This window comes from Oreochromis niloticus, linkage group LG7 (assembly GCF_001858045.2).
Source record: "Oreochromis niloticus isolate F11D_XX linkage group LG7, O_niloticus_UMD_NMBU, whole genome shotgun sequence".
Lineage (NCBI taxonomy): Eukaryota > Metazoa > Chordata > Actinopteri > Cichliformes > Cichlidae > Oreochromis > Oreochromis niloticus.
In genome coordinates this window covers 45,663,950-45,691,690 of record NC_031972.2, presented here as the reverse complement: position 1 = coordinate 45,691,690, position 27,741 = coordinate 45,663,950, and the positions used below count along the sequence as shown (strand labels likewise).

General features: G+C 38.6%; 1 protein-coding gene and 1 long non-coding RNA gene across 3 annotated transcripts; both read right to left on the bottom strand.

Moving 5' to 3' along the window:
- Nucleotides 1-783: 783 nt before the first annotated feature.
- LOC100690010 (collectin-43) lies at nucleotides 784-12,871 on the bottom strand. The gene is made up of 4 exons (XM_025909294.1): nucleotides 12,610-12,871; nucleotides 3,815-3,919; nucleotides 2,407-2,472; nucleotides 784-1,583 (listed from the first exon to the last, which is right to left on the bottom strand). The coding sequence occupies exons 1-4, from the start codon at nucleotides 12,773-12,775 to the stop codon at nucleotides 1,201-1,203; spliced, it is 720 nt and encodes a 239-aa protein (XP_025765079.1). The 5' UTR covers nucleotides 12,776-12,871; the 3' UTR covers nucleotides 784-1,200.
- A 4,804-nt stretch (nucleotides 12,872-17,675) lies between these two features.
- LOC102077420 (uncharacterized) lies at nucleotides 17,676-23,412 on the bottom strand. 2 transcript variants are annotated; one of them, XR_003221111.1, is made up of 5 exons: nucleotides 23,266-23,412; nucleotides 21,285-21,438; nucleotides 18,449-18,490; nucleotides 18,190-18,352; nucleotides 17,676-17,762 (listed from the first exon to the last, which is right to left on the bottom strand). It is a non-coding gene; the product is annotated as an uncharacterized LOC102077420 (long non-coding RNA). The 2 variants fall into 2 exon arrangements; XR_266047.3 differs by lacking the exons at nucleotides 21,285-21,438; nucleotides 23,266-23,412 and having other exon boundaries at nucleotides 18,449-18,751.
- Between the last annotated feature and the right edge of the window lie 4,329 nt (nucleotides 23,413-27,741).

The window sequence follows — 27,741 nt, the reverse complement described above, 5'->3', positions numbered from 1 at the left end:
CCATTCTCCCACAAGCACATTTGTGAGGTCAGACACTGATATAGGACATGAAGGCCTGGCTTGCAGTCTCTGCTCTAATTCATCACTGAGGTGTTCTGTCGAGCTGAGGTCTAGTTCTTCCACACCGTACCTGCTCATCTATGTCTTTATGGGTCTTGCTTGCACCAAAATGTCTTGGTATAGCAAAGCATTTAGAGTTCCTTTCACTGAAACTAAGGGGCCGAGTACATCTCCTAAAAACGACCTCACACTGTAATCCCTCCTCCACCAAATCTACACTTTGCACAATGCAGTCAGACAAGTACCATTGTCTTGGCATCTGCCAAAGCCAGACTCTCCCACCCATCAGATGGAGAAGCATGATTTGTCACTCCAGAGAAAATGTCTCCACTGCTCTACAGTCCAGTAGCAGCAGGCTTTACACAACAGCATCCAACACTTTGCATTGTGCTTGGTGATGTAAGGATGTGCTGCTCAGCCATGGAAACCCATTCCATGAAGCTCTCTACATACTGATCTTGAGCTAATCTGAAGGCCACATGAAGTTTGGAGGTTTGTAGCAATTGACTCGGAGTTGCTGTCATTCCAAATCACTTCTTCTTTGTTATAATACCATTAACAGTTGATTGTGGAATATTTAGTTAGGTGATATTCTATCACGATACCACACTGGAATTCGCTGAGCTCCTGAGAGCAACCCATTCTTTCATAATTGTTTGTATAAGCAGTCTACAGCATAGCTGCCTGACTTTATACACTCGTTACCATGGAAGTGATTGAAACACCTTAATCCACTGATTTGGATGGGTGAGGGAATACTTTTAGCAATATAGTGTATTTATGAATATGCTTAGGCAAAAATAAATATTTTGTAAAACGAAAGTTGAAAAATTTAGCCCATGAAGTAGTTTTTCTAATGTTGAGAGACCCTGCATTAACAGATGATTTAGATGAACTGATGTAAATTAAACATAAAGGTATCATGTCTAAATAAGGAACATGAGGATCATTTTGATCTTATTTCATTGCTGTGTCACTTTTGGCATTACATAATCTTTGGTTGCCATCACACACAAGAGGCTGAAACAGAGTTAGATTAAGCATGCAAAGCTGAAAATACACATAAACACATAAATGTGGGATTTTTGTTTGTTTGTTTTGGGGGGGGGGCGGTGTTGTAGTTCTTTTCATGAGACATTTCTATAACTGACAAATGATGTGGACATTGAGAGAACATTCATGTGTCACTTGCCAGGAACCGTTTTCTGACAGCATTGTGCAGCCTGTATCCTCAATGGATTTGTCTGGCTGCCCTTTTCCCCAATTGTTAAAGGTCAGAGGTCGATTTTTCATGTCAGTTTTAAACTCCCCCTCAGCTTTTTTATTGTTCACATTGATCCAGGCTTTGGCTCTGAATTTGCCATGAACTTGAGTCAGTGCGTTGTTCTCCTCCTCGTTCTGTGGCAACGCCAGCTCTAAACCACGTTGGCTGCAAAACACTACAGCCTCTGAGAAACTGCCTCTGTGCTTGTTGGAGACAAAGTATTTTTGATCAACCATTTGGACAAAATCATAGTTTATAGCTGAAAAAAAGCACAAAAAAGTGAAATGAGAAAAAAGACATTTACTTGTAGGCAATCTTAAGGATATATTTTCTGGCAAAATAATTGTTGCCTTTTCTAAAGCTTATCTAAAGATTCTTATTCAGTTACATTTTTTATTAATATACCATGAATTGTCTCAAAAAAGAAACTTGGATTTTGAAGTAACACCTCTAAATATGAGAATTTTATAAATGTTAATCAATAATATGTTCTTTACAGCTACTGCATTGTCATTGGAAAAATATTTTGTTACTGTTTATCAATATAGTTTTTACACTGTTGACTTCAGGTTACTGTTGTTGTGAACTGGTGGTATTTTAATAAAATTGAATTAAAAACTGACTATGCAGTCTTTTCTTTATTAATTTAAAGAATGCTGTTTATTATACTGTTATTGATTACAATAGTGATGTGACCTCTTAGCTTCATTCAGTGACAGCAAATCTTTGCGTTAATCTGAACAAAATAATACAAATAGGCATTAATTTGAGTCCTGACTACAGCTGCTGGTCATCTGCAAGCTGCTTTGCAACCCACTACCACACCAGTCCCTTCTGTGGCTGACAACAATATCTTGACTATTGTTACTTATGTCCGGTTTGCTTTAAATTGTAGGTGGGGGTGGTCTTAATACTGTTTTCTCCACTGAAGAGTCCTGTGTATGTAATAGTAAGGCCAAAGTCCCCAGAACAGAGCTATACCATCAAATTTAAAATACAGCAGAAAGAAATAACAGCTGTCTGTTACGCTATCAAATAGTAGTTATGTATTTGAAACAAATGAATATGAATAAGATACTTACCAAGTTTAAACTTGGCAATTCTCTTCATTAGCTTTTCAGTATCGCTGTAAAAAGAGCCAATAGGATCTGGACAAAACACATTACAGTCAACAAAGTGTGTATTTATTCATTTGCATTTTTGGTTCTTCATCTGTTTTTTTCCATGTCTCTCAAAACTGTAAAAAAAATTATGAGAATATAAGGGACATCTCACAATACAATGCACCTAGTGCTAAACCTGGTTCAATATATACTAAAAGTTTTGTCTGCATTAAGGTTTTGTCATTGTCCTGAGTCCCAGGACTCAGTGATTTGGGGTTTGGTGTAGTATTATTATTATTATTATTATTGTTATTATTGTCATCATTTGTGGACTCATGTTCTAGCTTTGGGATGATTTGCGTTCTGGTTCTGGGATTCTGGGTTAGTGCACCCTCTGTTGGTCCCCGGTGTTAGTGTTTCCTCAGGTTAATCAGGTCCAGCTGTGTCTCCCACCTGTGTGTGTGTGATTTCCCAGTGTCCCTCTGTGTGTTTTTATGTTGTGTGAACTCATGTGCTCATGACTGGGGCGTCTGTGTTCATCTCCTGGAAAACTGTCTGTGAACTTCTCGTGAATCCACTGTGTGCTCTCCCTGATGTCCCCCTTCGTGTTCAGGATTGCCGTTCAATTGTTTAGTTTCTCCCAGTTTAGATTACCCTTAGCTCTGTTTTTGCCATCCCCTCTTTGTGTTTTGCAATAAACCTCCCTCACAACTCAGTAAGTGCCTGCATTCGAGTCCTCATTCAAGTCCACATCACATGGCTGCAGCAGCCGTGTGATATGTGGGAGCTGCAGACATACCAGACATACTTTGTATTAGATGGGAGCTTGACTTCCCTAATAAGCTAAACCATAGTGAATTGTGATTCAACTCCCAAAACCATTATCCTTTCAGAAACCTAATCAATTAATTTTAGAGACTAAACCTAGAGAAAAACCAAGAAGGCAAAATTAATTGTAAAAAAAAAGTAAGATAAAATAAAAATAAAAGGAGAAAAAATGGTCTCACAATGGAGTCAAGACAAACACCACCAACCTTCTTTGTTTTTAAGATTTTTGGTTTTCACTAGAAACTTACAAGAGCATGATTTTATGGTAATGTAGTTTTCATGTGTTGTATATTTAGGGTTAAACTGCTATTAGTTGTTCCCTTATTCACAAGTTGTCAAGACAGTAGGTTTTTACCTACCTACCTACCTACTACCCTGCATGTTTTTACCTTAGATGCCCTCCCTGACACAACCCCCAAGGGTTTTAAGTTTCACAGGATTGAATTCAGATATGACTTGTTAGGTAAATGTATAAACCACTACACCATTTAAAGTGTGTGTCTGTAATATACATGTGAAGTTCCCTCTGGGATCAATAAAGTTATTCTTATGTTCTAACCTCGTCCACACATTATAATAGTTCCAGGTGGGCCGGGTAGTCCAGGTTTGCCGATTCGCCCAGAAGGTCCTGGATATCCATGTGGTCCTGGAGGCCCTCGTGCACCTAAAGTGAAGATATAAACACATCAAATAAGATGTGAAGTTCATACCAATGTTTCCAGTTTCTGGTTTTCCAGAGAAAAGTATTTACCCTGTTGTTGTTCATTAATGTTATCTATATAAGGTGGGGAAAATGATCGTGTACACAACAACATATACTTAACAATAAAATTAACTTTAACATTCTTGATGGGATTCCAGTAAGCTGAGTCAAGCTGAAAATGTGATGTCAGACCACATACCACTGATTGGCCAGAGAATGAGGTCACTGTATGAGTCATAAGAATGACTCCTTCATTTGTTTAATATGTGAAGGATATATAGTGGTTATAATGACACTAACTAATTGCTAAACTCAATACCATGGTCCAACAATGAGGTACAGATGTTTTTTTTTCTGCACCTCACCACAAACCAAGCATAGACCAAGCAGCAGAGATGTTTCTCAACCTTGCCTTGTTTGCAACCTTTTTTATGGTGAGGTACAGAGCTTTAAACTTTTAAAAGAGTTGTCATAAGGTCAAGATATGACTGCTGAATTCTGTGCTTTGTTCCTATCGTCATCAACATCAGCAAAAGGTTCAGTTAAGTTAAACCAACACTTGCCAAATATTTATACGTGTTTTATACATATATAATGATCACTCACTCAGCAAATCACATTTCAACTCAAATCAAAAGAACTTCAAGTTTAAAATATAAAAAGTATTGAAAATAGTTTTGATAGATTCACAAGAATCAGGATGAGCTTTGCGTCAAAGTTTAGATATAAGGAAGATCTTTCATATGATATAACTGACAACCTTGACCAGCCACTTATTCCACAATGTGACCCTTGAAAGTTTATCCAACATGCACTGTTTCAAAAAGTGATAAAACATCAATTATACTGGGTTTTTTTCAAAAGTTACTCTATGTCTCAGACATTGAATTGTTGAGTTTTGCTACTGAAACTATGATACTTTTACTCTGATAATTTCTGTTAGGAGGCCTGGGTCGTTGACCCAGGGTTTTTGAGTTTGTTATATTATTTATAATTTCTAGTCTTTGGTTTCTTTGAGTTCTGTCTTATGGTTTATGTCTCTGTCGTCTCTAGTTGCTCTGTCTCCCCTGTCAGCTGTATCCCCTTGTCTAGTTCCCGTCTCTGTGTATCCTTAGTTGCTATATCCCCGTGTCCAGTCAGTCTGTGTCTGTAAGTTCAGTCTGTGTTGTGTTTCCTGTTTTACTTTGAAGGTCTCTGTCTTTTCTCAGTGTGTTCAGTTTACGCTTCTTTGTCTCGTTAGTCCTGATTTGCCCCAGCTGTGTTTCCCTCCTGTTGCCCATTCCCTGATTACTCCCTCTGCGTATTTAAGCCCTGTGTTTTCCTGTGCTCTCTGTCGCGTTCTACCGTTTATTATGCTGTGTGTTTTGTCTGCTTGCCTGAGTTTATGTTTGAAGTCTTAGTTTTGTTACCTTTTTGAGTTCAGCATTAAAGCTGTTTTGAGTTCACCTTTTTGCCTCCGAACGTCTGCACTATGGGTCCACCATTCCTGCCTGCACACAGCCTTAACCTAACAATTTCAGGAAAAAAATTATAAACAGTCATTAGATTGGATTTTTTTTTTTTAAACCAGTGGCTGTTTCTAATATACCATAGGAAAAAATATTGCTTAAATGTGTTTTTTAGCCCTTCTGGTGTATACAAGGGAGTGAAAAAAATCCAAACCTATATAACTCTGTGTGAAAAAAAATTATTGCAACAACAGTAAAATATGATGGTAGTAGTGTTATGGCCTGGAACTGTTTTGCTGCCTCAGGATGTAGAAGACTTGCTGTGGTAAATTAATTCTTCTGTCTGTTAAAAAATCCTGAAGGAGAATATCCGGCAATCTGTTCATGACCTTAAGCTGAAGCACACTTGGGTTCTGCAGCAGGACAATGGTCCAAAACACACCAGCAAATCCACCTCTGAATAACTTAAGAAAAACAAAATGAAGACTTTGGAGTGGCCTAGTCAACGTCTGGAACTGAATCCGATTGAGATGCTGTGACACAAGGGCGTAGATTTGGTTTTTGGCATTGGTGGGGACGGATGATTCAACCACTGAACCCTGCCCTGTTTCTTTTTTTTTTTTTTTTTCCTTTTTGTCTTTGCTTCTTGATTTAAAAAAAAGGAGAAATATACTTGCCTACATATGCTATTCTACATGCTTTTAAACCATTTAAAATTACAATTCATAGTTTTATATGTGAATTATATAATGTTAAATTACTATTAAACAAATGACTGACTAAGTATTTTAGGCTTTAGTTTACTTCAGCCATATTCCATATAAATCAGGTATCATACAAAAATAAAAATGGTTTCAAATACAGTCATGACAATAAAAGAATATGACTTTAAGGACTTAACAACATTACTACAGTTATAGTACACCAACATCTCTTATACATTAGCACTAAGGGAACACTGAATGACCTGGTGGTTTTTGTCCATAAAACTACTCATCTAAGATTACCACAAAGTAAAAGATCTCTGAGCAAAATTATGCAACATTTTAGGCACTATTGCCCCGATCAAATCAGTGAGCTGGGATTTTTTATTCTCAACATGAACTACTGTTACAGCAACAGACATGGACTACTGGTGCCCCACACAACAACTCAATGTCCACTATGTGAAGGAGCCAAACACATGCCTTCTCCTCTCGTTAATCTATAGCACCAAAACATCAGTCAGTCACCTGTGACCTTGCCTCTTCACCTCTGTCCCAGCTACAACATGGCAGAGCTGCCTCTGTCACCTGATAAATAACAGTGAGACATTCCAAATACATGCAGTCACACATGTGCTTCAAATACAGTCATGAACCACCAAGTCATCATCCAATTTCACCTGTGATCTTGTATCATCACTTGTATTACTCTCTGAGCTTTGTGTTGGTTCTTCTGTCACCTGACAAATAGCACATACATGACAATAAGAATAACATGGGTAGCTGCTTCAGTGTTTCTGTCAATTTGTGCAGATCTTGACTCATCAGTAATGTTTGTAGGGTGAGTGCATTTTTAAAACAATTTGTGCAAACTGCACAGCAAGGTGAAATATTTGCAAAATCATGACTACCTCATGATATTTTGTCTCAAAAATTAACCCTATGAATATGTCAGTACCATTAGGATGAAATTATTGTGTCACCAACATTTTAACGTTAGACATATAATTTTAACAGCCTCTGTAAACTAATATCCTGGTTTGCTCCAGGCTGCCGTTTTCTCTGACAGTTTCAATCAAAATTAGGAATGCTACTCTGGGAGACTGAGATAACTAATAGTGCTGCCTGTTGTGCAGTTAGTTTCCAAAACACATTATTCATGGTTACATGAGCATAGCCTGTGACGTTATTATGACGGACACATTTTATGAGTTCACTTGGCTTTAAGTGACTTACAGGTTTCTTTGAAAAATACTTTCTTATATCCAGGTTGTTCTTTTTGCTGCCATCCTCCTCTCCTCCTTGCGGGTCCTCGCAGCGCAGGTTCGCCGCTGCTAAAACTAAACAGAGCTCCCTGAAAGGCACAGCCAATCACATTGGCCATATTTGTCACATGAGGTAGGACTCCAGTAGAGAACGTAATTTAACTCTTTCTGCACCGCTAGGTGAATGAGACGTTGACAGATCTTTTTTTTTTTTCTTTCTATCGGTTTTGTTTTTCTTTACTCGAAGAGATCAAATTATTGGTGGGGAAAATTCAATAATTGCTGGATATTGGTGGGGACATGTCCCTTCCGTCCATGCCAAATCTACGCCCTTGCTGTGACATGACCTTAAAAAAGCAGTTAATGCTCAAAAACCCTCCAATGTGGCTGAATTACAACAATACTGCCAAGATGAGTGGACCAAAATTCCTCCTCAGCGCTGTAAAAAGACTCATTGCCAGTTATCAAAAATGCTTGATTGCAGTTGTTGCTGCTAAGGTTGGCCACAGCAGTTACAAGATTTAGGGGGCAATCACCTTTTCACTCAGGGTCATATAGGTTTGGATTTTTTTTCCCCCTTAATAATAAACCCCTTTATTAAGAAACTGCATTTTGTATTTACTTGCATTATCTTTGTCTAATATTCAGATTTGTTTGATGATCGGGAACATTTAAGTATGACAAACATACAAAAAAATATGAAATCAGGAACGCGGCAAACACTTTTTCAAACCAGTGTAGCTTTTATGCTAAAGAAGTTGTGAGGGCTTACTTTTTGCCCAAAATATATTGTAGATATATTGATCCAGAAGGGGGGGGGGGCAAATTCAAATCTGAACACACCCCACATTCACAACCCCCCGACTGTGGTTCAGGGGGTTGGGAATCTCATCTTGTAACCGGAAGGTTACCGGTTCGATCCCCTGCTCTGTCTGTCCTGGTCGTTGTGTCCTTGGGCAAGACACTTCACCCTACAGCCTACTGGTGTTGGCCAGAGGGGCCGATGGTGCGATATGGCAGCCTCGACTCTGTCAGTCTGCCTCAGGGCAGCTGTGGCTACAACTGTAGCTTGCCTCCACCAGTGTGTGAATGTGAGAGTGAATGAATAGTGGAATTGTAAAGTGCTTTGAGGGTCTCGAAAAGCGCTATATAAATGCAATCTACAGGGTGGGCCATTTATATGGATACACCTTAATAAAATGGGAATCGTTGGTGATATTAAAGTCTTGTTTGTAGCACATTAGTATATGTGAGGGGGCAAACTCCTCAAGATAGGTGGTGACCATGGTGGCCATTTAGAAGTCGGCCATCTTGGATACAACTTTTGTTTTTTTCAATAGGAAGAGGGCCATGTGACACATCAAACTTATTGGTAATGTCACAAGAAAAACAATGGTGTGCTTAGTTTCAACGTAACTTTATTCTTTCATGAGTTATTTACAAGTTTCTCTTTGTTCACAGCCATTGACATGTTGAAGAGGTTAACACGTGAGGAGCGGATCGAAATTGTGTTGATATCTGGTGAACGCAGTAACCGGGTCATTGCAGCAGATTTCAATGCAAGACACCCTACGAGACCACCCATCTCCCATGCTACAGTTAGCAAACTGCTTGCTAAGTTTTGTGAAACTGGTTCAGTGTTGGATTTGCCAAAATGTGGACGCAAGAAAACTGTCACTAATGAAGAAACATCAGTGGCTGTCCTAGCTTCATTCAGCAAGAGCCCACAGCGTAGCACTTGCCGCATGTCACTGGAGAGTGGCATTAGTCGAACATCCCTTCGGCGGATATTAGCTACTCACAAATGGCACCCTTAAAAACTCCAGCTACTGCAGCATCTCAGCGAGGATGACCCAGATCGGCGCACAGAATTTGCAGAATGGGCAAAACAAAAATTGGAACAGGACCCTCAGTTCATGCTGAAGATTTTGTTCAGTGATGAGGCAAACTTTTATGTGAAAGGTGAAGTTAACAAACAAAACCACCGCTATTGGTCTGACACTAACCCACATTGGATGGATCCCTCCAAGACTGTTGGAACAACAAAAGTGATGGTTTGGTGTGGTATATGGGGTACAACGATAGTGGGTCCATTCTTTATCAATGGAAACCTCAAGGCCACTGGATATTTGAAATTGCTACATGATGATGTGTTTCCCTCTTTATGCACTGAAGCTGGCACGTTCCCTGAGTTTTTCCAGCAAGATGGTGCACCACCACATTATGGGTGCCAGGTCCGAGCATTCCTAGATGAACAGTTTCCTGGAAAGTGGATTGGTCGTCGTGGGCCAGTTGAATGGCCCCCAAGGTCTCCCGATCTGACCCCCTTAGACTTTTATCTTTGGGGTCATCTGAAGGCAATTGTCTATGGTGTGAAGATACGAGATGTGCAGCACCTGAAACTATGGATACTGGATGCCTGTGCTGGCATTTCTCCTGCGGTGTTGCTATCAGTGTGTGAAGAGTGGGAGAAGAGGGTTGCATTGACAATCCAACACAATGGGCAGCACATTGAACACATTTTATAAGTGGTCAGAAACTTGTAAATAACTCATGAAAGAATAAAGTTACGTTGAAACCAAGCACACCATTATTTTTCTTGTGACATTACCAATTAGTTTGATGTGTCACATGGCCCTCTTCCTATTGAAAAAACAAAAGTTGTATCCAAGATGGCCGACTTCTAAATGGCCACCATGGTCACCACCCATCTTGAGGAGTTTGCCCCCTCACATATACTAATGTGCCACAAACAGGACTTTAATATCACCAACCATTCCCATTTTATTACGGTGTATCCATATAAATGGGCCACCCTGTATTATTATTATTTACTGTCACGGTCCTGGCTCTGTGATCCAGTGTTTTGTGTTGTTTATTGTTAGAAGACTTTGATTTTGTCTTATTTAGAGTCTCTAGTCTTTGGTTTCAATGTCATTTAGAGTTCTTAGTCTTTTGGTTTCTGTCTGTGTGTTCAATGTTTGCTCTGTCTGCCCTGTCAGCCGTATCCCCTTGTCAAGTTCGCATCTCTGTGTTACATGTGTTCCTGCTTTACTTTGGCTACGTTCACACTGCAGCTCTTAATCCTCAATTCCGATTTTTTGATCAAATCCGATTTTTTTGTCTGCTTGTTCACACTACAAATAAAATGCGACAGCAAACGCGCTCTAGTGTGAACGCTCAAAGCGGCCCGCATGCGCAAAGGAAGATGTCACACACAATGCGCTCTGTTTAGACCCAGAGCAAACAATATTGTTTTAATAATAATATAAAAGATATAAAGACTTAATATAAAGACTTCGGACTTTACGTTTCCCAATTTTTGCTTTAAGTTATTTTGTTATTTACATAATAATGTAGATAACCTAATAATTATCGTTATTGCTGTTTTAGAGAGGAGCGGTGCTTCAAAGGATAGTTGCAGATTTCTGTCAGAATCTGCAGATTATACAGTACAAATAAAATGTTCACGTTGTCTTCCCAACAGTTTCACTAACATCTACACTGGATGGCCAGGAAGCGTTCGCGATGTCTTCTCGGGCGCTTCTCGGGCGCTGATAATTGGCGTCTGCCTTGTCAGTGACGTAAAAGACGGATTTAATGCGACATGACCGTTCAAACAGCAGTCGCTTTCTAAAACATCGGATGTGTATCGGATTCAGTACCACATACGAAAGTGACCCAGATCGGATTTGAAAATATCGGATTTGTGCCATTCACACTGTCATACCATGATCGGATATGGGTCGCATAGGGTCAAAAAAATCGGATTTGATGCGCTTTCGCCTGCAGCGTGAACGTAGCCTTTGACAGTCCGTGTCCTATGTCAGTGTATTCTGTTTTGCTTCCTCCCTGTTTGGTCTTGTTTGGTCTGATTAGTTACAGCTGTGTTCCCCTCCTGTTAACCATTTCCCCATTACCCTCTGTATATAGTGTGTGTTCTCCTTTGCTTCCTACCAGATCATCCGCTCATCATCCCTTGTGTCTACCCCCCCCCTCCCGCACTTCTAGGTTTCAGGTTTTTTGTAATGTTTTAGATGCTTCCATGTTATTATATGTAGTTTCACCCAGTTTAGGTTTTTGTAGTGTTTTTAGTTCTTCCTTTCATTAGTTGTTTTGCAGTCTTTTGTACAGCCTCTAATAAAGGCTGGCTTTCATTTTAAAAGTTCTCATGCATCTGTCTGCGTTTGGGTCCACATTATCTTATCTCCATGCGGATTGCCTTCCAAACCGTGACACTTAAGGCACTGTCACAATGCTGCTGTTTGGTAGGCTGGGATTGGACCCAAATGCAAGACTCCAGAGACCAAACTCAAAAAGGCAGTTTAACTACTGTACTTTCACAAACCTAAGTTGTACAAAATCCCAAACTAAAGAAACTAAGAAAATCTGACTACAAGGAAACACGGAACAAGAAAGCACTCAATATGACGGGAGAATCGACGATAATGAGACAAAGAACTGAGAGACATTCAGATAATATACACACAGGAGGAAATCAGGGCAGTTCGGACACACCTGGGGAACACATCTCAACAGAATCTAACTGAAGAGACCCAGGAAGAAACTGAACATAACATACACAACACAAGTGACTATAGCAATAAACCAGGAAACTAACACTGACATGGAGACTGAGACGCACAAACTTGACGTAGACAAGGGAAAATTACATGGAGACATGACTGACAGGGGAAACACGCCAAACTACAGAGGCAGGGCACAGAGGGACCAAAGAGACACAGGGACACAACTGTGGAGAAAGAAGGTGAATAAACATGGAAGCAAGACTGAAAACTTACAGGGGACACTAGGACACACAGGCTAGACTAAGAAAACCTGGGCTCGAAAACTTACAAAGAACTAAGAACTAAACGCATAAATAATTAAATTAGAAAGCATTGTGAAATACTAGACACAAAACACTAAACAATGTAGAACACTGGGTCAAATACCCAGAACCATGAGAGGCACAAATATGTTAGACCATGAAGTAATTTCCAGAAAATATGTTTGTTTTTTAATTGAAGTATTTGTTGAACTACTGCTTAATGCGACTTACTGCATTTGGCTTTTTTTAAAAAACAAAACAGATTATTGCTTGAAAATGTATTGTGCAGTTCATTTAGGTTTTTTGGTGGAAAAGAATCACACTGATAATGTAAAATTTTTAAAAACCTATAAAAAGTCACCCTGTCTGAGAGTGTATTTGGGGGGATGTTTATCACACTCACCCCGTTCCCCTTTCAAGCCTTTCGGTCCTTGTTCTCCAGGTTCTCCAGCTGCCCCGGGTTCTCCAGGTGACCCAGGTGGGCCTTGAGGACCAGGAGGACCAAAAAGCTGACTGTAGCCCACAGGAGCCATGACGCAGAAGGTTATGACAAAAACAAATGGCTTCATCTTCTTTACGCAACTCTGAAATGTGACATGTTGGAAATGGTTTTCTAATGAAAATCTTCTCCAATTTTTATGATCGTTTAAATAAATGAAAAGAAAAAGAAAAATAACAGTTCTTTTGGTTGCAGGTTGTCAGCTGAATGGAAAAAATATCAACCTTGGTCCAATATATTTAACCTTTAAAGGTGAGTCAAACAATTTTAAAGTATATAGCTTTGGGTATTCAAAATACAAGCATAATTTTGTACTTTTTAGAGACAAATACTCACAGTTTAAATGACGAATGATATGGATGTGATCCTTCTTTGCAGCTTCCAAACAGAAGTGGCAAAGAAAAAATTCAAAGTCAGATATATAAGACATCCAGCCCAGCTATAATGAGAGACAGGTGAAGAAAACCAGAGTCTGCCTCTGGTGTCATAATCGAGAGCTCACTTACAACCAGTGCCTTTTAAAAGCTTTTCCTTCCACTCACAAAAGACAAACCATTGTGATCAATGAAACCTGAATAATCAAAAGGCCTGCATTCCTAGACCTGAAATGTAGCAGATCTACAAAAGATTTTTTTATTTACAGTTTTTGTAGGTGTTCTAATCATAATTCAAATTGACATTTAGTAAATATGATCAAGTAGTAATTTCACAGTTAATAGAAAGGATAGCCAGATGCAGATGATGTATTGTTTTAAACTGATTTTTTATACATGTAAATTGCAAAGTTACTCAGTTAAGTTAGTGTCAAATGTCAAATAGTACTAAAATGAAAATAAAATAGAAACTCACCATTATACGTAAGTAGTTATTCACTAGTTGTGCTGCTTCATGTACAGCTTTAAAACAATTTCAGAACCCAAAGTCAAAAATATCTGACATTCTTTGTAGACGAAATAAAAACCAGGTGAGCATTTCATTGGACACAGAAAAGAGGAAAAAAAAAGTATGAGGCCCAAAGCCTGCCTCTTTATAGCTAAAACACTCTGAGAAAGACAAATATGTGTATCATAAAACAAACTGTAGTTTAAACTTGATTATTTTGTTATATTAAACCACAAAGAACATAACTGTGTAGGTCCAGGTCATGGTAATCTGAGGAGCTTGGAAAGAAAAACCATAGGACTATTTTAAATTTCTTCAAGACATTTCATCTCTCAACCAGGAAGCTTCTTCAATTCTAAGACCAAATGGTGGAGACTCCCAGGTTTTTAAGCACTAGTGGGAGTTTTCCTTCAAGGGGGTTGTTGACCTATTATTGATCATGTTCCTCGTCACATTTTCCAAGATTTGAAAAAGAGTGTGGGTCATTATTATCAACAGAGTTTTCAGGTGAAACCACTGTGAGACCTTACCTCACCCTATCATGTGACTTACTGAGATCAACTGACACAAGATGTGAGTGAGCATTAAGGCACCTGAGAAGGGATCTCAAAACTGATTATAGGTGATAGACAGAAATACACACTGTTAACAGGCTGGTTAGATTTTATTTGCCACTTTTTAAATTGTTCTCTGCAGCTTTCAGCTGACATGTTCATGGTGTAGCCTTTTTTTCTCCTGTCCCAGCTGGTAACTGAAATAACAGGACTGATCACACCAGTCAGTCCCAGCGGCTCTGCCAGCCTTCTGGCACTGCCCTCCAGATCAACTGCCCCACCACACCCCTGCCAGCACCCAACTAAGGCCAGAGAGCCATCCGGCCGAGCCTACCGCCATAAGCGGGAGAGGAAATCAGCCATGACCACCTTGAAATGAAAAGGCTGGAGAGTGAGATACCACTGGTTGATCCAGGCATTGGCATCCTTCATGCGATGGAGCCATTGCAGTGGGGTATTGTCTGAACAGAGGCCTGCATACTATGCCAGCTACTTGGTTATGATGTTACCTGTATACTCTGCCTCCTAGCACCCTGCTGTTGTTGGATTGTTGTGATGGATTGCCTCAGGGGCATCTTTACACAGCTTGCACCTGGGATCTTGCCAGATGTGATAGACCCCAGCTTCTATTGATCTTGATCTTGTGCTTAGAGCTTGTTCCTTTGCTGCCATGACTAGGTCCTCTGCGCTGTCTTTCAGTCCAGCTTTGTCCAGCCATTGGTAGGATTTCTCGATATCAATCACTCCTTCTATTTGCTGGTGGTACACATCGCACAGGATCCTGTCCTTCTATTGTAGTTTCTCTTCTTGCTCCTCTACTTTGAAGGGTTTCTGCTGCCTGAGGTGTTCACTAAGCACATGATCAGCTCTGGCTGTGTTTGCAGCTTTCCTAATGGCTTCTCCACAGTTCCTGTTTGCTTGTGGGATTCCAAGGTACTTGTTGCTATCCTCAGTGTCTACAGTGTTGTCTTCGGGTACTGCAATCGCCTCATTTCTGACTATTTTTCTTCTATTTGTTACCATTCAACTACACTTTTCCAGTCTGAATAACATTCTGATATCATTACTGTAAATCCAAGTGTTATGGATCAGTGATTATGTCATCCCTGTAAAGGAGGCGAATAATATTTGCTCCCTTCTGTAGTTGGCATCCATAGCTCAGTCTAGACTTACAGTCTTGAGTGACATTTCTATCTACCAGAAGAGGTGAAACACTATAGAGGTATTTTACTTCTGTATATGCCAGGCCCTTGCATGATTCAAACCTACTTGTAAAGTATTGCCCTGCTAGAGCGCATGGCAGCACAAATGAAACAGCTGCTAATCGAAGAGACACATGGCTAACCAAAGGCCCGACGATCCTGATTCCCAGGAAGGAACTAATCCCACTACTGACAGAAGCACCAAAGACCACTTATGGTGTTTTACTCATCTGGTGTTTCTGTCAATTCCTTTCTGAACCCCGCTTATGTGCCTGTTCATTTTAGCCGCTGTTTTAGCCAGCCTGACAGGAGCTTCCATGTGATGCTGAGATAGGTCATTTGCTGGTTGTTGGATTGGACTGGTCCTTTCTGGGGACATTCTGACTTTTGGTTATACATTCTGGATGCATCTCATCTCTTAGCAGTTAGTTCATTTGTGCTGTCAGTGCTCAAGGAGAGCAGTGGTTTACATTATCATATTACTTAATGTTTACCTGCACTGTCAGTTGGGAAATAATTTTGTGAGAAATAACTTGAGAAAAAGCTCATATTCTGGGTGGATTGCCAGGATATTTCACAGGTTTCAGTATGAAGTGAAATAAATGAGTGGTCAAATCACAATATCAGCTTTTCAGCTTATTGTTTAATATCATAAAAAAGACATGGGTTTATTGTATAAATGTGTATGAATGAATTTGACTAATTTTATTGTTTTGTGATGTATTACAATTACACTGTCTGGAAAAGAGATGACGATGTTATTTTTTTTAAATTGCTGTATTTTGTATGCTTTCTTGGCTCTTGACGGAGGCGGTCGCATTTTCTCCTACTCCTTCTCCCTCCCTTATCTTTCCTGCTTGGATTCTCATGTCTTTTGTATAGTCTCACCTATTTCTAACCCCGAAAGAGTCTCCAAGACTTGTTCTCTAAAAACCTAAAGAAGAATTATAGATTTGATCAAGTGGTCCCTTAACAAAATTGACAACGAAATTGACACCCTCCTGGGCTTGGGAGAGCCCAATTGTCCTGCGGAGACGTTTGCTGTCGGATATTCAATGGTCGGTTGCGTCGTGTGTCTGGCGACACTCTCGATGGAGGACACTGAATGACATCTACCAATTTGGAACCACGATAGCAGAGTTCTGGCTGACTGGATTTGGCTTGGACCTGGCTTATCGAAGAACAAAAGCGGCTACAGCTGTTCAAAATCCCACAAGGCTGGCCGACATGATAGACGGTGGGCAGGGCTGTCAGTACTCAGACTGTGTTTACTGAACGCAATATGGATACGATCTTGGAGAAGCTCATGGCTCTGCAATATGGATAAAATCTTAGAGAAGAAGAACGGGAACTGGTCACCGGTGACAGACATTAGACCAACTGTAAAACTGGATGCAGTCTGTTCGCACTAACCAAAACAACTACCATCTTCATCTCATGCAGCCCTCCTGGCACCAGCTGGATGCTCAAGGCAAAAGCTGACGGGAATAACAAAATTCTCCCTTAGATAACAAGACTGTTGTTGTGACTTTTTTCCCCCTCATTCAAGGCCACCCGCGTTGACCGAAGATTGTTGACTTTTGCCTAACCGGGTGAAGGGACACTTTCTCTTGGCTGAACACAGAACACACACACATACGCATGTACACTGACACAGACCCACACTCACACACCCACCCCCTCCAAACGCCTTGGAAGCTTATGTCTTCTATGTTGTGAGATGTGCTGATTCATGTGCTATGTGCTGAGGTGTTTTTTTTTTTCTGTTCTCAAACTGATCTCCCTGTTGGAGCTCAGTCTGGGGGGAGTTCTTTTTTCTCCTCGTCTTTCCTCATGTTCTATGTGCATATATATATATATATATGCACATATATATATATATGCACATATATATATATATATATATATATATATATATATACATATATACATATATATATAATATATATATATACATATATACATATATATACATATACATGTATGTATATATATATATATATATATATATATATATATATATATATATATATATATATATATATATGTGCATATATATATATATATGTGCATATATATATATGTATATAGAGAGGGAGAGAGATACAAACACGCTCATTAGCACATGAGCTAATAGCATAGACCTGACATGCATGAGTTTTTGCAGATTTAGGAAAAATTCTGAGGTCACCTAACAATCCGTTTTGGGGTTGTTGTTTTTTTTTTTTGCTTAGCATATACAAAATCTATCTGATTTAATTGTGTAAAAATAAAAAAAATGCAACTGATAAAAACAGATTTTCACCCGTTCTGCAGTCTGCAGGTTTTCCAGATGGTCCAGGAAGTCCACGTGATCCAGTCATTCCATGTCGTCCAAGTATTCCAACTGAACCATGTAGACCATCAGGTCCAGTATCTCCTTTAAAGCGAGTATAGAAGTACCAGCTGTGATCGTATATATTCATATATTCACTTGCGGTCTGAAGAGTAAAATTCTCTCAGCACATTAGGAAAATGGTTATATGGAGCTAAAAAGCAGTCAAAAATTTTTATTATTAATTAATCAGCACTCAAAAGGGAATTTTAACCTTTAACCTAAGTCAGCACCACAAAAAGACCATAATTAATACATTTAACCATATATCTAAGTATATATTGTCTAAATATAATGAACCTATACTGTTAAGCATTAACATGCTCATTCAGTGTCACTGCCATTCATACTTTGTAGCATGTTGATACATCATGAAAACTAATTTGGCTATACAAAAGAAATGTAACAAGGTTTAGATAAAATATCACTAGTATCTGGTCAGTTGTATTAGGGTTGTAGGATTATTGCTCACCTTTTTCACCTGGTGGTCCTGGTACTCCAGGTGGACCAACTGGTCCAGGAAGTCCTCTGTCTCCTTTGGGACCACGAGGACCTGGATTCTGACTGTACCCAATTGGAGCCACCAGGAAGAGGACACAGAATTGGAGCCATGCCATCATTGTTTAAATGCAGAGCTTAAAGACAAACAAGAAGGTGTTAAAGGTTTTTCAGTTATTTGGAGATGTTAATTTGTTAAATGGTATTGACATTAAAATATAATAAAGACTCACCAGTATACAAGCAGTTATCCACTAGCTGGGCTGCTTCGTGTGCTGCTTTCAAACAAATACAGCTCAGAACTCAAAGTCAAAAATATATGAGCCACTCGTTGAAGAGGAAATAAAAACCAGGTGAGTATTTGATTGGAAACAAGGCAGAAAAGAGAAAGAAACTATGAGGCCCAAAGCCTCCCTCTTTGTAACAAAAAAGGTCTGAGAAAGACTAAAGTGTGTATACACAAACTTCCATTCAAGCAACATCATTTGATAACACTTTATAATAATTACACAATATAAAGGATTAGTAAGGTGTTAGTAAGTGCTTTATTTATCACTTATAAAGTATTGCTCCTCCTTATTGTGTAATTTATAAAGTTATACTCAGCTCCAAAGTGTTTTGTACTTTGTTTATTTTAGCTGGCTTTACATGTGTGAAAGCACAACACCACTCTTACTATTTTGTCTAATTCAGGAGCATTTTGGACCTGAACCTGAGTGGGTGTTGAATTATCTTACTAAAACTCGGTAACAGATTACAGACCTGAGGAAAGCTGAACTTTAGTAATCAACTAAAGAAATTAAAAACATCCCAGATACATTTTCCTGTCTTATTGGTTTAATATGACAGGCATTTTGTTTATGGTGTTTACAATTGCTCGTGAAGCATTCACTTTGTGATAACCTCAGTCATCCATCCATCCATTCTTTTCCGCTTATCCTTCTCAGGGTCACGGGGGGGGGGGGGGCAAGAGGCAGGGTGGAACCAAGTTGATGATAAAGATGACTCAATGAGCTTCAGATTTCCAGTTTTGGAAACAATGCAGCAGTCGTCAACTTGTTGCAAACAATTAACTTAACTCGTTGTTAAGACAAATAGGCTTGTTTGTGTTTTAATTGCTCATTTGTTTCATAATTTCTTTATCAGTGCATGAAAAATGTCTACGATAATATGTTTCTAAAGTGAATTGCATCTCCAAGGCGGTCCCTGACAATTGTTGCACAGACAGCAAATCCACATCCATGTACAGTAATTATGCACAGGGACACATTATGAATCCAGATAAACAGTAAAAGCTTTACTTGTGTCAAAATTTGTGACAGGCACAAGAGGCAGAAAAAAGCAGCTCTTAATGCATCCATTTAACTGTCAGTAATGATTACTGCTTTACTGTAGTTTTGAAAATATCTTTGGTTAAGTAACTGTTTTTTGACACCCCATTAGAGTCAAACTTTTGTTGCTTCTGAAGTCCAAAAGTCTTCTACTTATAAGCCTTTTTATGTGTGTCCAAACTATTCTTTGACATTCTTTAAAATTACACTTTTGTATCATTGCATGTTTGCGACACCTTTTAAATTACTGCTAACTTATGGTCACAGCTGGCTATTCCCTTGGGAAGCAGGGTTGCTGCCAATTCCACTGGAATCTATCAATAATGACTTGAGTACGGAATTATATATTGGTTAAAAGTGGCATATGAGAGAAAACATAATCACTAAAATTTTATTTCACTGGCACAGGCATTCATTCCCACTTGCGCAATTAAATTCTTTGAATGTGTCCAACAGCGCTCCAGCTGATTCATGCTGTCACAGTTAGTTCTGATCTCAAAGCTGAATTCTGCTCGCTAAAATCAATCTGACCTAATTACTTGCTAAACAGACCTGTTGAGTCAGGATAAAAATGCCAAAAGGATGATTTACACGAGCACTCATTTGCGTGGTGCTGTCACTTGGTGTCCGTGCTCTCTACGGTAGAGTATCACTTCCTAGTGATGGCCAAATTAAGCTTTCTGGAGCGTTGAAGTACTGAAAAACGGTTCATTATTTGAAGCTTTTCAACACAGTTATCTTTGGTGACATCTGGTGGCCAAAAATATGAAGAGCAGCTTGAATCTACAGTTTATAATGAACTGCTTCATTATGATTGACCACTTTACAGCTGAACTGACAGCTTCTGTTTGATATCATGTGATAGTTCTGTTTGATATCGGGCTGATATGGTGCTTTGGACATGTATTCATTTATTTATTTATTAATAAATCATTTAGAGTATGTGTATTGTGGTCCTCCATATTTATTTAAATCGTCTGTTTACCTCTGTCCGTTGTCGTGATCACCTTGGTTAGGTCATACATTTCTCAGTTTGGTTTTTGTATTGTTTAGTTTAGTTCAGCTGCCTTTTGACTTCAGTTTGTCTCTGTGAGTATGCATTTGGGTCGATTCCTGCCTACTTCACACGGCTATTCACAACGACGAATATTTGGTTCCAAATATGTTAGGGTTTAGAATTTCAACTTCTAATGTTTAAGAAGAATTGACTGAAAGTCTGACAACTTACTTTCCAGTTAGAAAAATGGAGGCTATAGATTTTATTCTGAATGGATTATAAATCTGTATTGTAATCACTGTCTCCATCTTTATATATTGATGAGTGAATGTCACCAAAGATTTGTGTTAAAAACAAAAAATAATAAACTAATGGGATTTCAGTGTTTGTAAAACTATAAACATCTGCAAATTCATTTTCTGCAGCTTGTGCTTTAAAGAGCAAGGTGCAGATGTGGTGCAGAAGTGGTTTCCACATTATGAAAGAGGAAATTAATTGGTGTCTCACAGCTAGCTTTCCTGCAATAACAAAAATAATAATATCTCTGCTATAACTGACAAATGTGCTCAAGGAAGCATTTCAGTGTAACTTGCCAGGTGCTGTTTTCTGACAGCATGGTGCAGCCTGTATTTCCCCACTTGGCAAAGGTCAGAGGTCAGTTTTTCATATTAACCTCAAAATTCCCCTCTGTCATGTTATTTCTGACATTGATAAAAGCTGCTGTGCAAACATCCCCCAAACCTTTTGGTGCGCTGTTCTCTTCCTCGCTCTGGGACACAGCCAGCTCAAGTGTTGATGGGTGCAGAGTTCCTATTTCTGGACTACAAGGTGAAGGAACCTCTATCCTTGCAAGAGTATTTCTGACCAACTCTTTGGACAAACTTGTAGCTTATAGCTGAAGAAAAAAGAAATCAAACAATGAACCAATAACATTCAGAAAAGTTATTTCCTTTTATGTAAGCCATAGATGCTATATGTAAGCACTTTTCAGTCGGCATTAGAGCACAACACTTAAAGAGCAAGCAATTTAAGATCAATTTATTAAGTAAATTGATCATTTCTGCGCATTTGTCATTTTCTAGACATACGAACAGAGACTTTTTTGTTTCTGATATTGATCCAGGCCTTTTTGTAAATATCTCCAAAAACTTGATTTAGTATGATGTTCTCTTCCTCATTCTTGTGCAAAGCCAGCTCTGTGACGTGTTTGTAGAACTCTGGTATTCCCGAAGGAGCCTCTCTCCTTGTTGGACACAAAGTATTTTTTGATCAACCTTCTGGACAAAGTCAAAATTTATAGCTAAAAAAAGACTAGGGAAAACAGCATGCAGAAATGCATGCAGGAATAAATCACCAAATAAAAACTTTTACAAAAAGCGAAACAAGTATATTACAATTTCATTTCATGGGTTCTATAATTCCAATTCAAATAAACCCAAATTCAACAAAAGTAGATTAAGAGTCTAGGACAGGGGTCTGCAACCTTTTACACCCAAAGAGCCATTTGGACCCGGTTTCCACGCAAAAGAAAACACTGGGAGCCGCAAATACTTTTTGACATCTAAAATGAAGATAACACTGGATATATTGTTTTTTTTTACCTTTGTGTGAACAACTAAGGTGTGCTGCTTATGAAATCCATGAAGTGCTACAGAGAAAATTACATTTTATTTATGTAATCAACACATTTTGAACTCTTAAAGAAATATAACAAAAGCAAAGACACCCAGCTGAACTAAAATGATCCATGTAGCAAACAAAAACTGTTGTGAGCCGCCTCCCTTATATCTCCTTTGGGCTTTTGGAGCCTTGACCTGACTTTTAAAAAATAATTGGTAAAAAAGCACTATGCTGCTGAAAAATTGAAAATAGATATTTGCAAAATTCTGCCTAAATATGTATTTTACCTGGTTAATGCGTGCGGCGGGGGCGTGGTCTGCAGCGCCGCTGCAGGGAAGGCGGACGCACCTGAGCGGCACCCGCAATCACGCCTCGCCGCCTTAAAGTCTGCCCTATCTGTGCTGTTGTATTGGTGGTGTGTGTCGGGCTGTGAGCTGCGAAGCTACAGCCGGCTGTATGCGTACAGCAACCGCGTGTGAAAAGCGCGTTCATGCAAACATCGTCGGGTCTGCCGTGATGTGTTTACAATGGGACTTCTGCTCCTGAACCTCTGCGCACAGCGTCTGCTAATCGGTGCTGTGCGAAGTCAGTTTACGCAGGACTGTAAGCTGTCATCTGTCGTCTGTGATGCGTGAGCAGTGTTTGTCTTTAACATAGTTCACGGTGCAGCTGCTGACATAATGTGGATCCGAAGATCCATAATTGGCCTACCCGGGGTTGAAAGTCTCGATAAATGCACGGTGTTTCGGCGGGAATACCGCCTTCCGCGAGTGTGACGCTTATATTGAGCGAGGAAAAAATAATAGAATATAATTTTATATTTATATTTCAATATCACAATGATCTTCCAATTTAGAACTACAAGTTTAAAAGAACTAACATAAATAAAATACACTAAAGCGAAATACTTCTAATTTATTTTCCCAAACCACGCGGAGCCGCGGGTTGCCGACCCCTGGTCTAGGAAGACCCATCTAAAAGTCAACAGCTTCCAAAATTAGGGCCATTTTGCATAAATTCAGGAGTAGCATTTTTACTATAGACCAATATAACTGAACACCATGCACAAAGCTCCTTTGCAGACCTTGTACAGAATACTTACCCAGATCTAGCGTAGTGATTTTCTCTAAGGCCTCAAGGTCGCGTGCAAACCAAAAACTTCTGAATTATGCAAACTAAGTTAACAAAGTAATCTTCACTGATAATTCACAGATGTGCAGTCACAATAAATTTCAGTTCTTTTAGGTTCATGCTGTCCAATTGGTGAACAGGTCAATAGAAGATTCAATATTTACTGAAAAGTCTGAGCAACATTTAAAAAAAAAGTTAGACAAATGTTAAATATGATAGAAGTGACAAAAAACATACGCAAAATAAAAATTGTACATCAAAATAATTACAAATTTTATATCTCATATTTTAGCCTAGAATGTGACAATACATAAGGACCGCAATGACTAACAACACACTGAGTCCAATCAGTTACTCATTTAGATGTAATCTGCATGATGAATTTCACCATGTTTTATATGCAAGTACCAGCTCATACTGTGGTTCCAGAAATGCTGAGTTCTAAGCTAAAAGCTACATATTTTCATATGATGTTTTGTATTAAATGGAAACTCTAGAATAATGGTGATGTTAAAAGAAATAATGTTGCTCAGACAATAAAAAATGCAACGGGATAGACTGGACTCCCTCAGATGTCAGGAAAATATTTTTTTTAACCTATTAGTCCTGGGAACCCAGTGGCCCCATTGGTAACCCAATAATTCCTTGATCTCCTGTATCACCTTTGGGACCAGCAGGTACTGGAAGCTGACTATAGCCAGTAGGAGCCATCAGAAGGGGGGTAATAATTGCAGAAAAAGTGATGTACAGTTCAAATTGCACTTCTTGTTCTTATATTAAGATATCTCAGGCATTAATCTAGATGTGTAAACTTCTTAACATCCACAGAAAATGGAGTTTCACTGGTCTGTCCCACTCAGTTTGGGACATTTCTAAGCAAAACACACACCACATCTTGGATTCTTTCTACCTCAGTGTGTTTCCCTGCAAAACTCCAGTCTTTATGTTTCTTTGGATTTTGTTATATTGCTATATATGAAATATTTATGGTACTTGAAGCATTAAGACATAACATAAAGCTTAAAGCTATAGACTATTTGGCTCTTTATAACCAGGCTAAATTACAATGACAACCTGATCGAATAACTTGGTCAGGAACAGGAGTTTTAGTTTAAAATTGGCTGGATACATTTTTACAGATTCTTGTTTTTTGTTTGTTTGTCTGTTGTTTTTGTTTTTCTCACCACATTTTAAGTGCAATATAGATTCTCTGCAAGTTGTGTGTGTAAAAATTTTATTTTATTTTTTTTTTACCATTTTCAAAAGTACCTTAAGCCACAAAACACTCAGAATTACAATAAAAAGTGTACATAAAGAAAACACAATACTAAATGGAAAGGTGTAGGCTTCAATTACCACCCCCAGGGTGTCAGTTTAAAAATATTCCATTAACTCATTTTATCAGATCTTAAACGTTCTTGTCTTTGATTAAAAATACTTCTATCATTGCTAGATGGCGTTACTTACAGTATAGTTTCTTTTTCCTCTTCTAGCTTCCTCTTTGGACCTCTAAAATTATTATTTCATTTTCTACAGTTAGACTTTCTCCTTATTTCTTGGTTTAGAGCTGCAGCCTTCTTTCTTACCATATAATCACCAGTTAACATGTGTATAGTGTATAACAAAATAAATGTCATGCATGTGACATAATTTTGTGTGGGAACAAATTTTTGGGGTAGGACAAGGATGTTTAAACACAAATATTTGTAAATAAGGCCTGTTGTCAGTGGAATTTGCATGTGTTCATTTAGTGATCAAGAAAGTACCAAACTGTTTTACATAGTCTACTTGATTAGAATATTCAGCTATATCACTTTTAAACTGCTGAAATCAGAGCAGCTAGTGCACAGAGTACATGCCAAGAATAACTATTTAGTGAAATCTCAATTTCACTTTGATTTGGCAACAAACTGAAAATGATTTAAGCATCTCCTTTATTAATCTATGGGACAGTAGCATTTAAATTCAAATTATTCAAATGGTTCCAGTCTAGAATTTCAAGCTCTAATTTGCAGCTATCATGTCATCATCAAATAAACAGTAGCACTCAGAGCAAAAATGTTACATTTACCATCAGCATTAATCTTATGTGCAACAGTGTTTGATTTTACTGTTATATTTTTTATGTTCTTTTTCAATTTTTTTTATCACAATTATCTTCTCATCATCATCTCATAAGGTCACTAATTGGAGTGATGTCTTGTTCAAATTTTTTTAGAAGGAAATACAGGAAAATATCTGTCGTTTTACAAACATTTAATTTGCTTTGACAATTGAAATTACAAATTAGAGCACTGGACCTTGATGTGAACACAGCAGCCTGCCTCACACCGAGGATAACCCTGAATCGGGCCGTACAGTTTTATACTGCAACAGTAACAAGTATTATTATGGCCGTCTTCTTCCAGAAGCAACCTGGCAGTCCTGCTGTCTCCCTACAAGTCTTCTCTCCATTCACATCCGAGCTCGCCTCGTATCTGCTACTTCCTGGAATAACAAAGACAGACACAAAAACACTTCCCTGCCTAGCCTTGATCATCTTAATATTATCCTACTACTGATTCTAATATGTAGTTTGGACATTCTGTTCAGACTCCCTTTGGCCCAGAGAATATCCTTCTAGCCATTATCAAGTTGATGTGTTAGCATGCTACAAAACCCTCTGCACTACTACGTCAACTGCCAATATTTCAGCCCAGTCATACCACTGGACGAGGCTTTTGACCCTCAAAACACGGAGCACCAACTCATTTATGAGCACAATGCATTGGGTATATAAAAGTAATAAAAACTGCTTTATTTAATCTTTTTCAGCCCTAACAGTGGACAAAACATATTGTGTGGAAGAAAAGTCACATGAGCCTGAAATTACCCTTTTATGTGACCAAGAGAGCAGGCACATTTACTGATGTGAATGTGGCTACTTCACAGCTTAAATAGTGGGCTTGGTGACTTGCTCCCATAAACCAAAAAACAAACTATATATGTTCCTCTGAGTTCTGTGTAAAGTTTCTTGAGTCAAAAGTGGAAATAATATGGACCATTTCAAAGTGGTGGCATAAACATAGTAAAGTCGAAGAAAAAAACAGCATGACACAAAAATATATAAAAGTTGCTTTCTGTCATTGGGCATACCCGCTTTCTCACCCAGTCACACTGTACACTGTAAGATTAACAGCACTCTAGTCATATTGTCAATTATCAGCACTCGGTGTAAAGTATGAGACCATTTCACTGCTGTGCACTTTATTATGCCATTTCCTTTAAAAATTCATTTTTTCATCACTGTTTTTTCTATGCATTCTTTAGCCTTCAGCCTTGTTTATGTCTCAATTGTTTGTCATATAAGAATAAATTATGTCTTTAAAACTGTTACAGTGCTATAACGATGAAGAAACCATATGCACTATATTGCCCAGAAGTATTCACTGCTTTGCCTTCACAGCACTAAACTTGAGTGACATCCCATTCTTAATCCATGGGGTGTAATATAATGTTGGGGCACCCTTTGTAGCTATAATAGCTTCAACTATTCTGAGAAGGCTTTCAACTAAGTCTTGGAGTGTATTTACGGAAATTTCTGACCATTCTCCCACAAGCACATTTGTGAGGTCAGACACTGATATAGGACATGAAGGCCTGGCTTGCAGTCTCTGCTCTAATTCATCACTGAGGTGTTCTGTTGAGCTGAGGTCTAGTTCTTCCACACCGTACCTGCTCATCTATGTCTTTATGGGTCTTGCTTGCACCAAAATGTCTTGGTATAGCAAAGCATTTAGAGTTCCTTTCACTGAAACTAAGGGGCCGAGTACATCTCCTAAAAACGACCTCACACTGTAATCCCTCCTCCACCAAATCTACACTTTGCACAATGCAGTCAGACAAGTACCATTGTCTTGGCATCTGCCAAAGCCAGACTCTCCCACCCATCAGATGGAGAAGCATGATTTGTCACTCCAGAGAAAATGTCTCCACTGCTCTACAGTCCAGTAGCAGCAGGCTTTACACAACAGCATCCAACAGTTTGCATTGTGCTTGGTGATGTAAGGATGTGCTGCTCAGCCATGGAAACCCATTCCATGAAGCTCTCTACATACTGATCTTGAGCTAATCTGAAGGCCACATGAAGTTTGGAGGTTTGTAGCAATTGACTCGGAGTTGCTGTCATTCCAAATCACTTCTTCTTTGTTATAATACCATTAACAGTTGATTGTGGAATATTTATATATATATATATATATGTGTATATTATTCTATTCTTTGTATATATTATTCTATTCTATTTTATTCTATTGTATATAGTATTTTATTTTATTTTATTGTATTTTATTGCATTCCAGTGTTTTCTAATTTCTGCTACATAACTTTGCACTTTTGCTGTAACAAAACAAATTTCCCACCTGTGGGACTAATAAAGGCCATCTTATCTTATCTTATCTTATTTAGT

Bases quoted from the DNA above. Each gene is read 5' to 3' on its own strand.
- LOC100690010 (XM_025909294.1), bottom strand. From the start codon at position 12,775: ATGAAGCCATTTGTTTTTGTCATAACCTTCTGCGTCATGGCTCCTGTG. The intron at 3,920-12,609 runs GTGAGTGTGATA...TCTTCACTTTAG, and splicing joins AGGCTTGAAAGGGGAACGGG to GTGCACGAGGGCCTCCAGGA. The intron at 1,584-2,406 runs GTAAGTATCTTA...GCTTTTTTTCAG, and splicing joins AATTGCCAAGTTTAAACTTG to CTATAAACTATGATTTTGTC.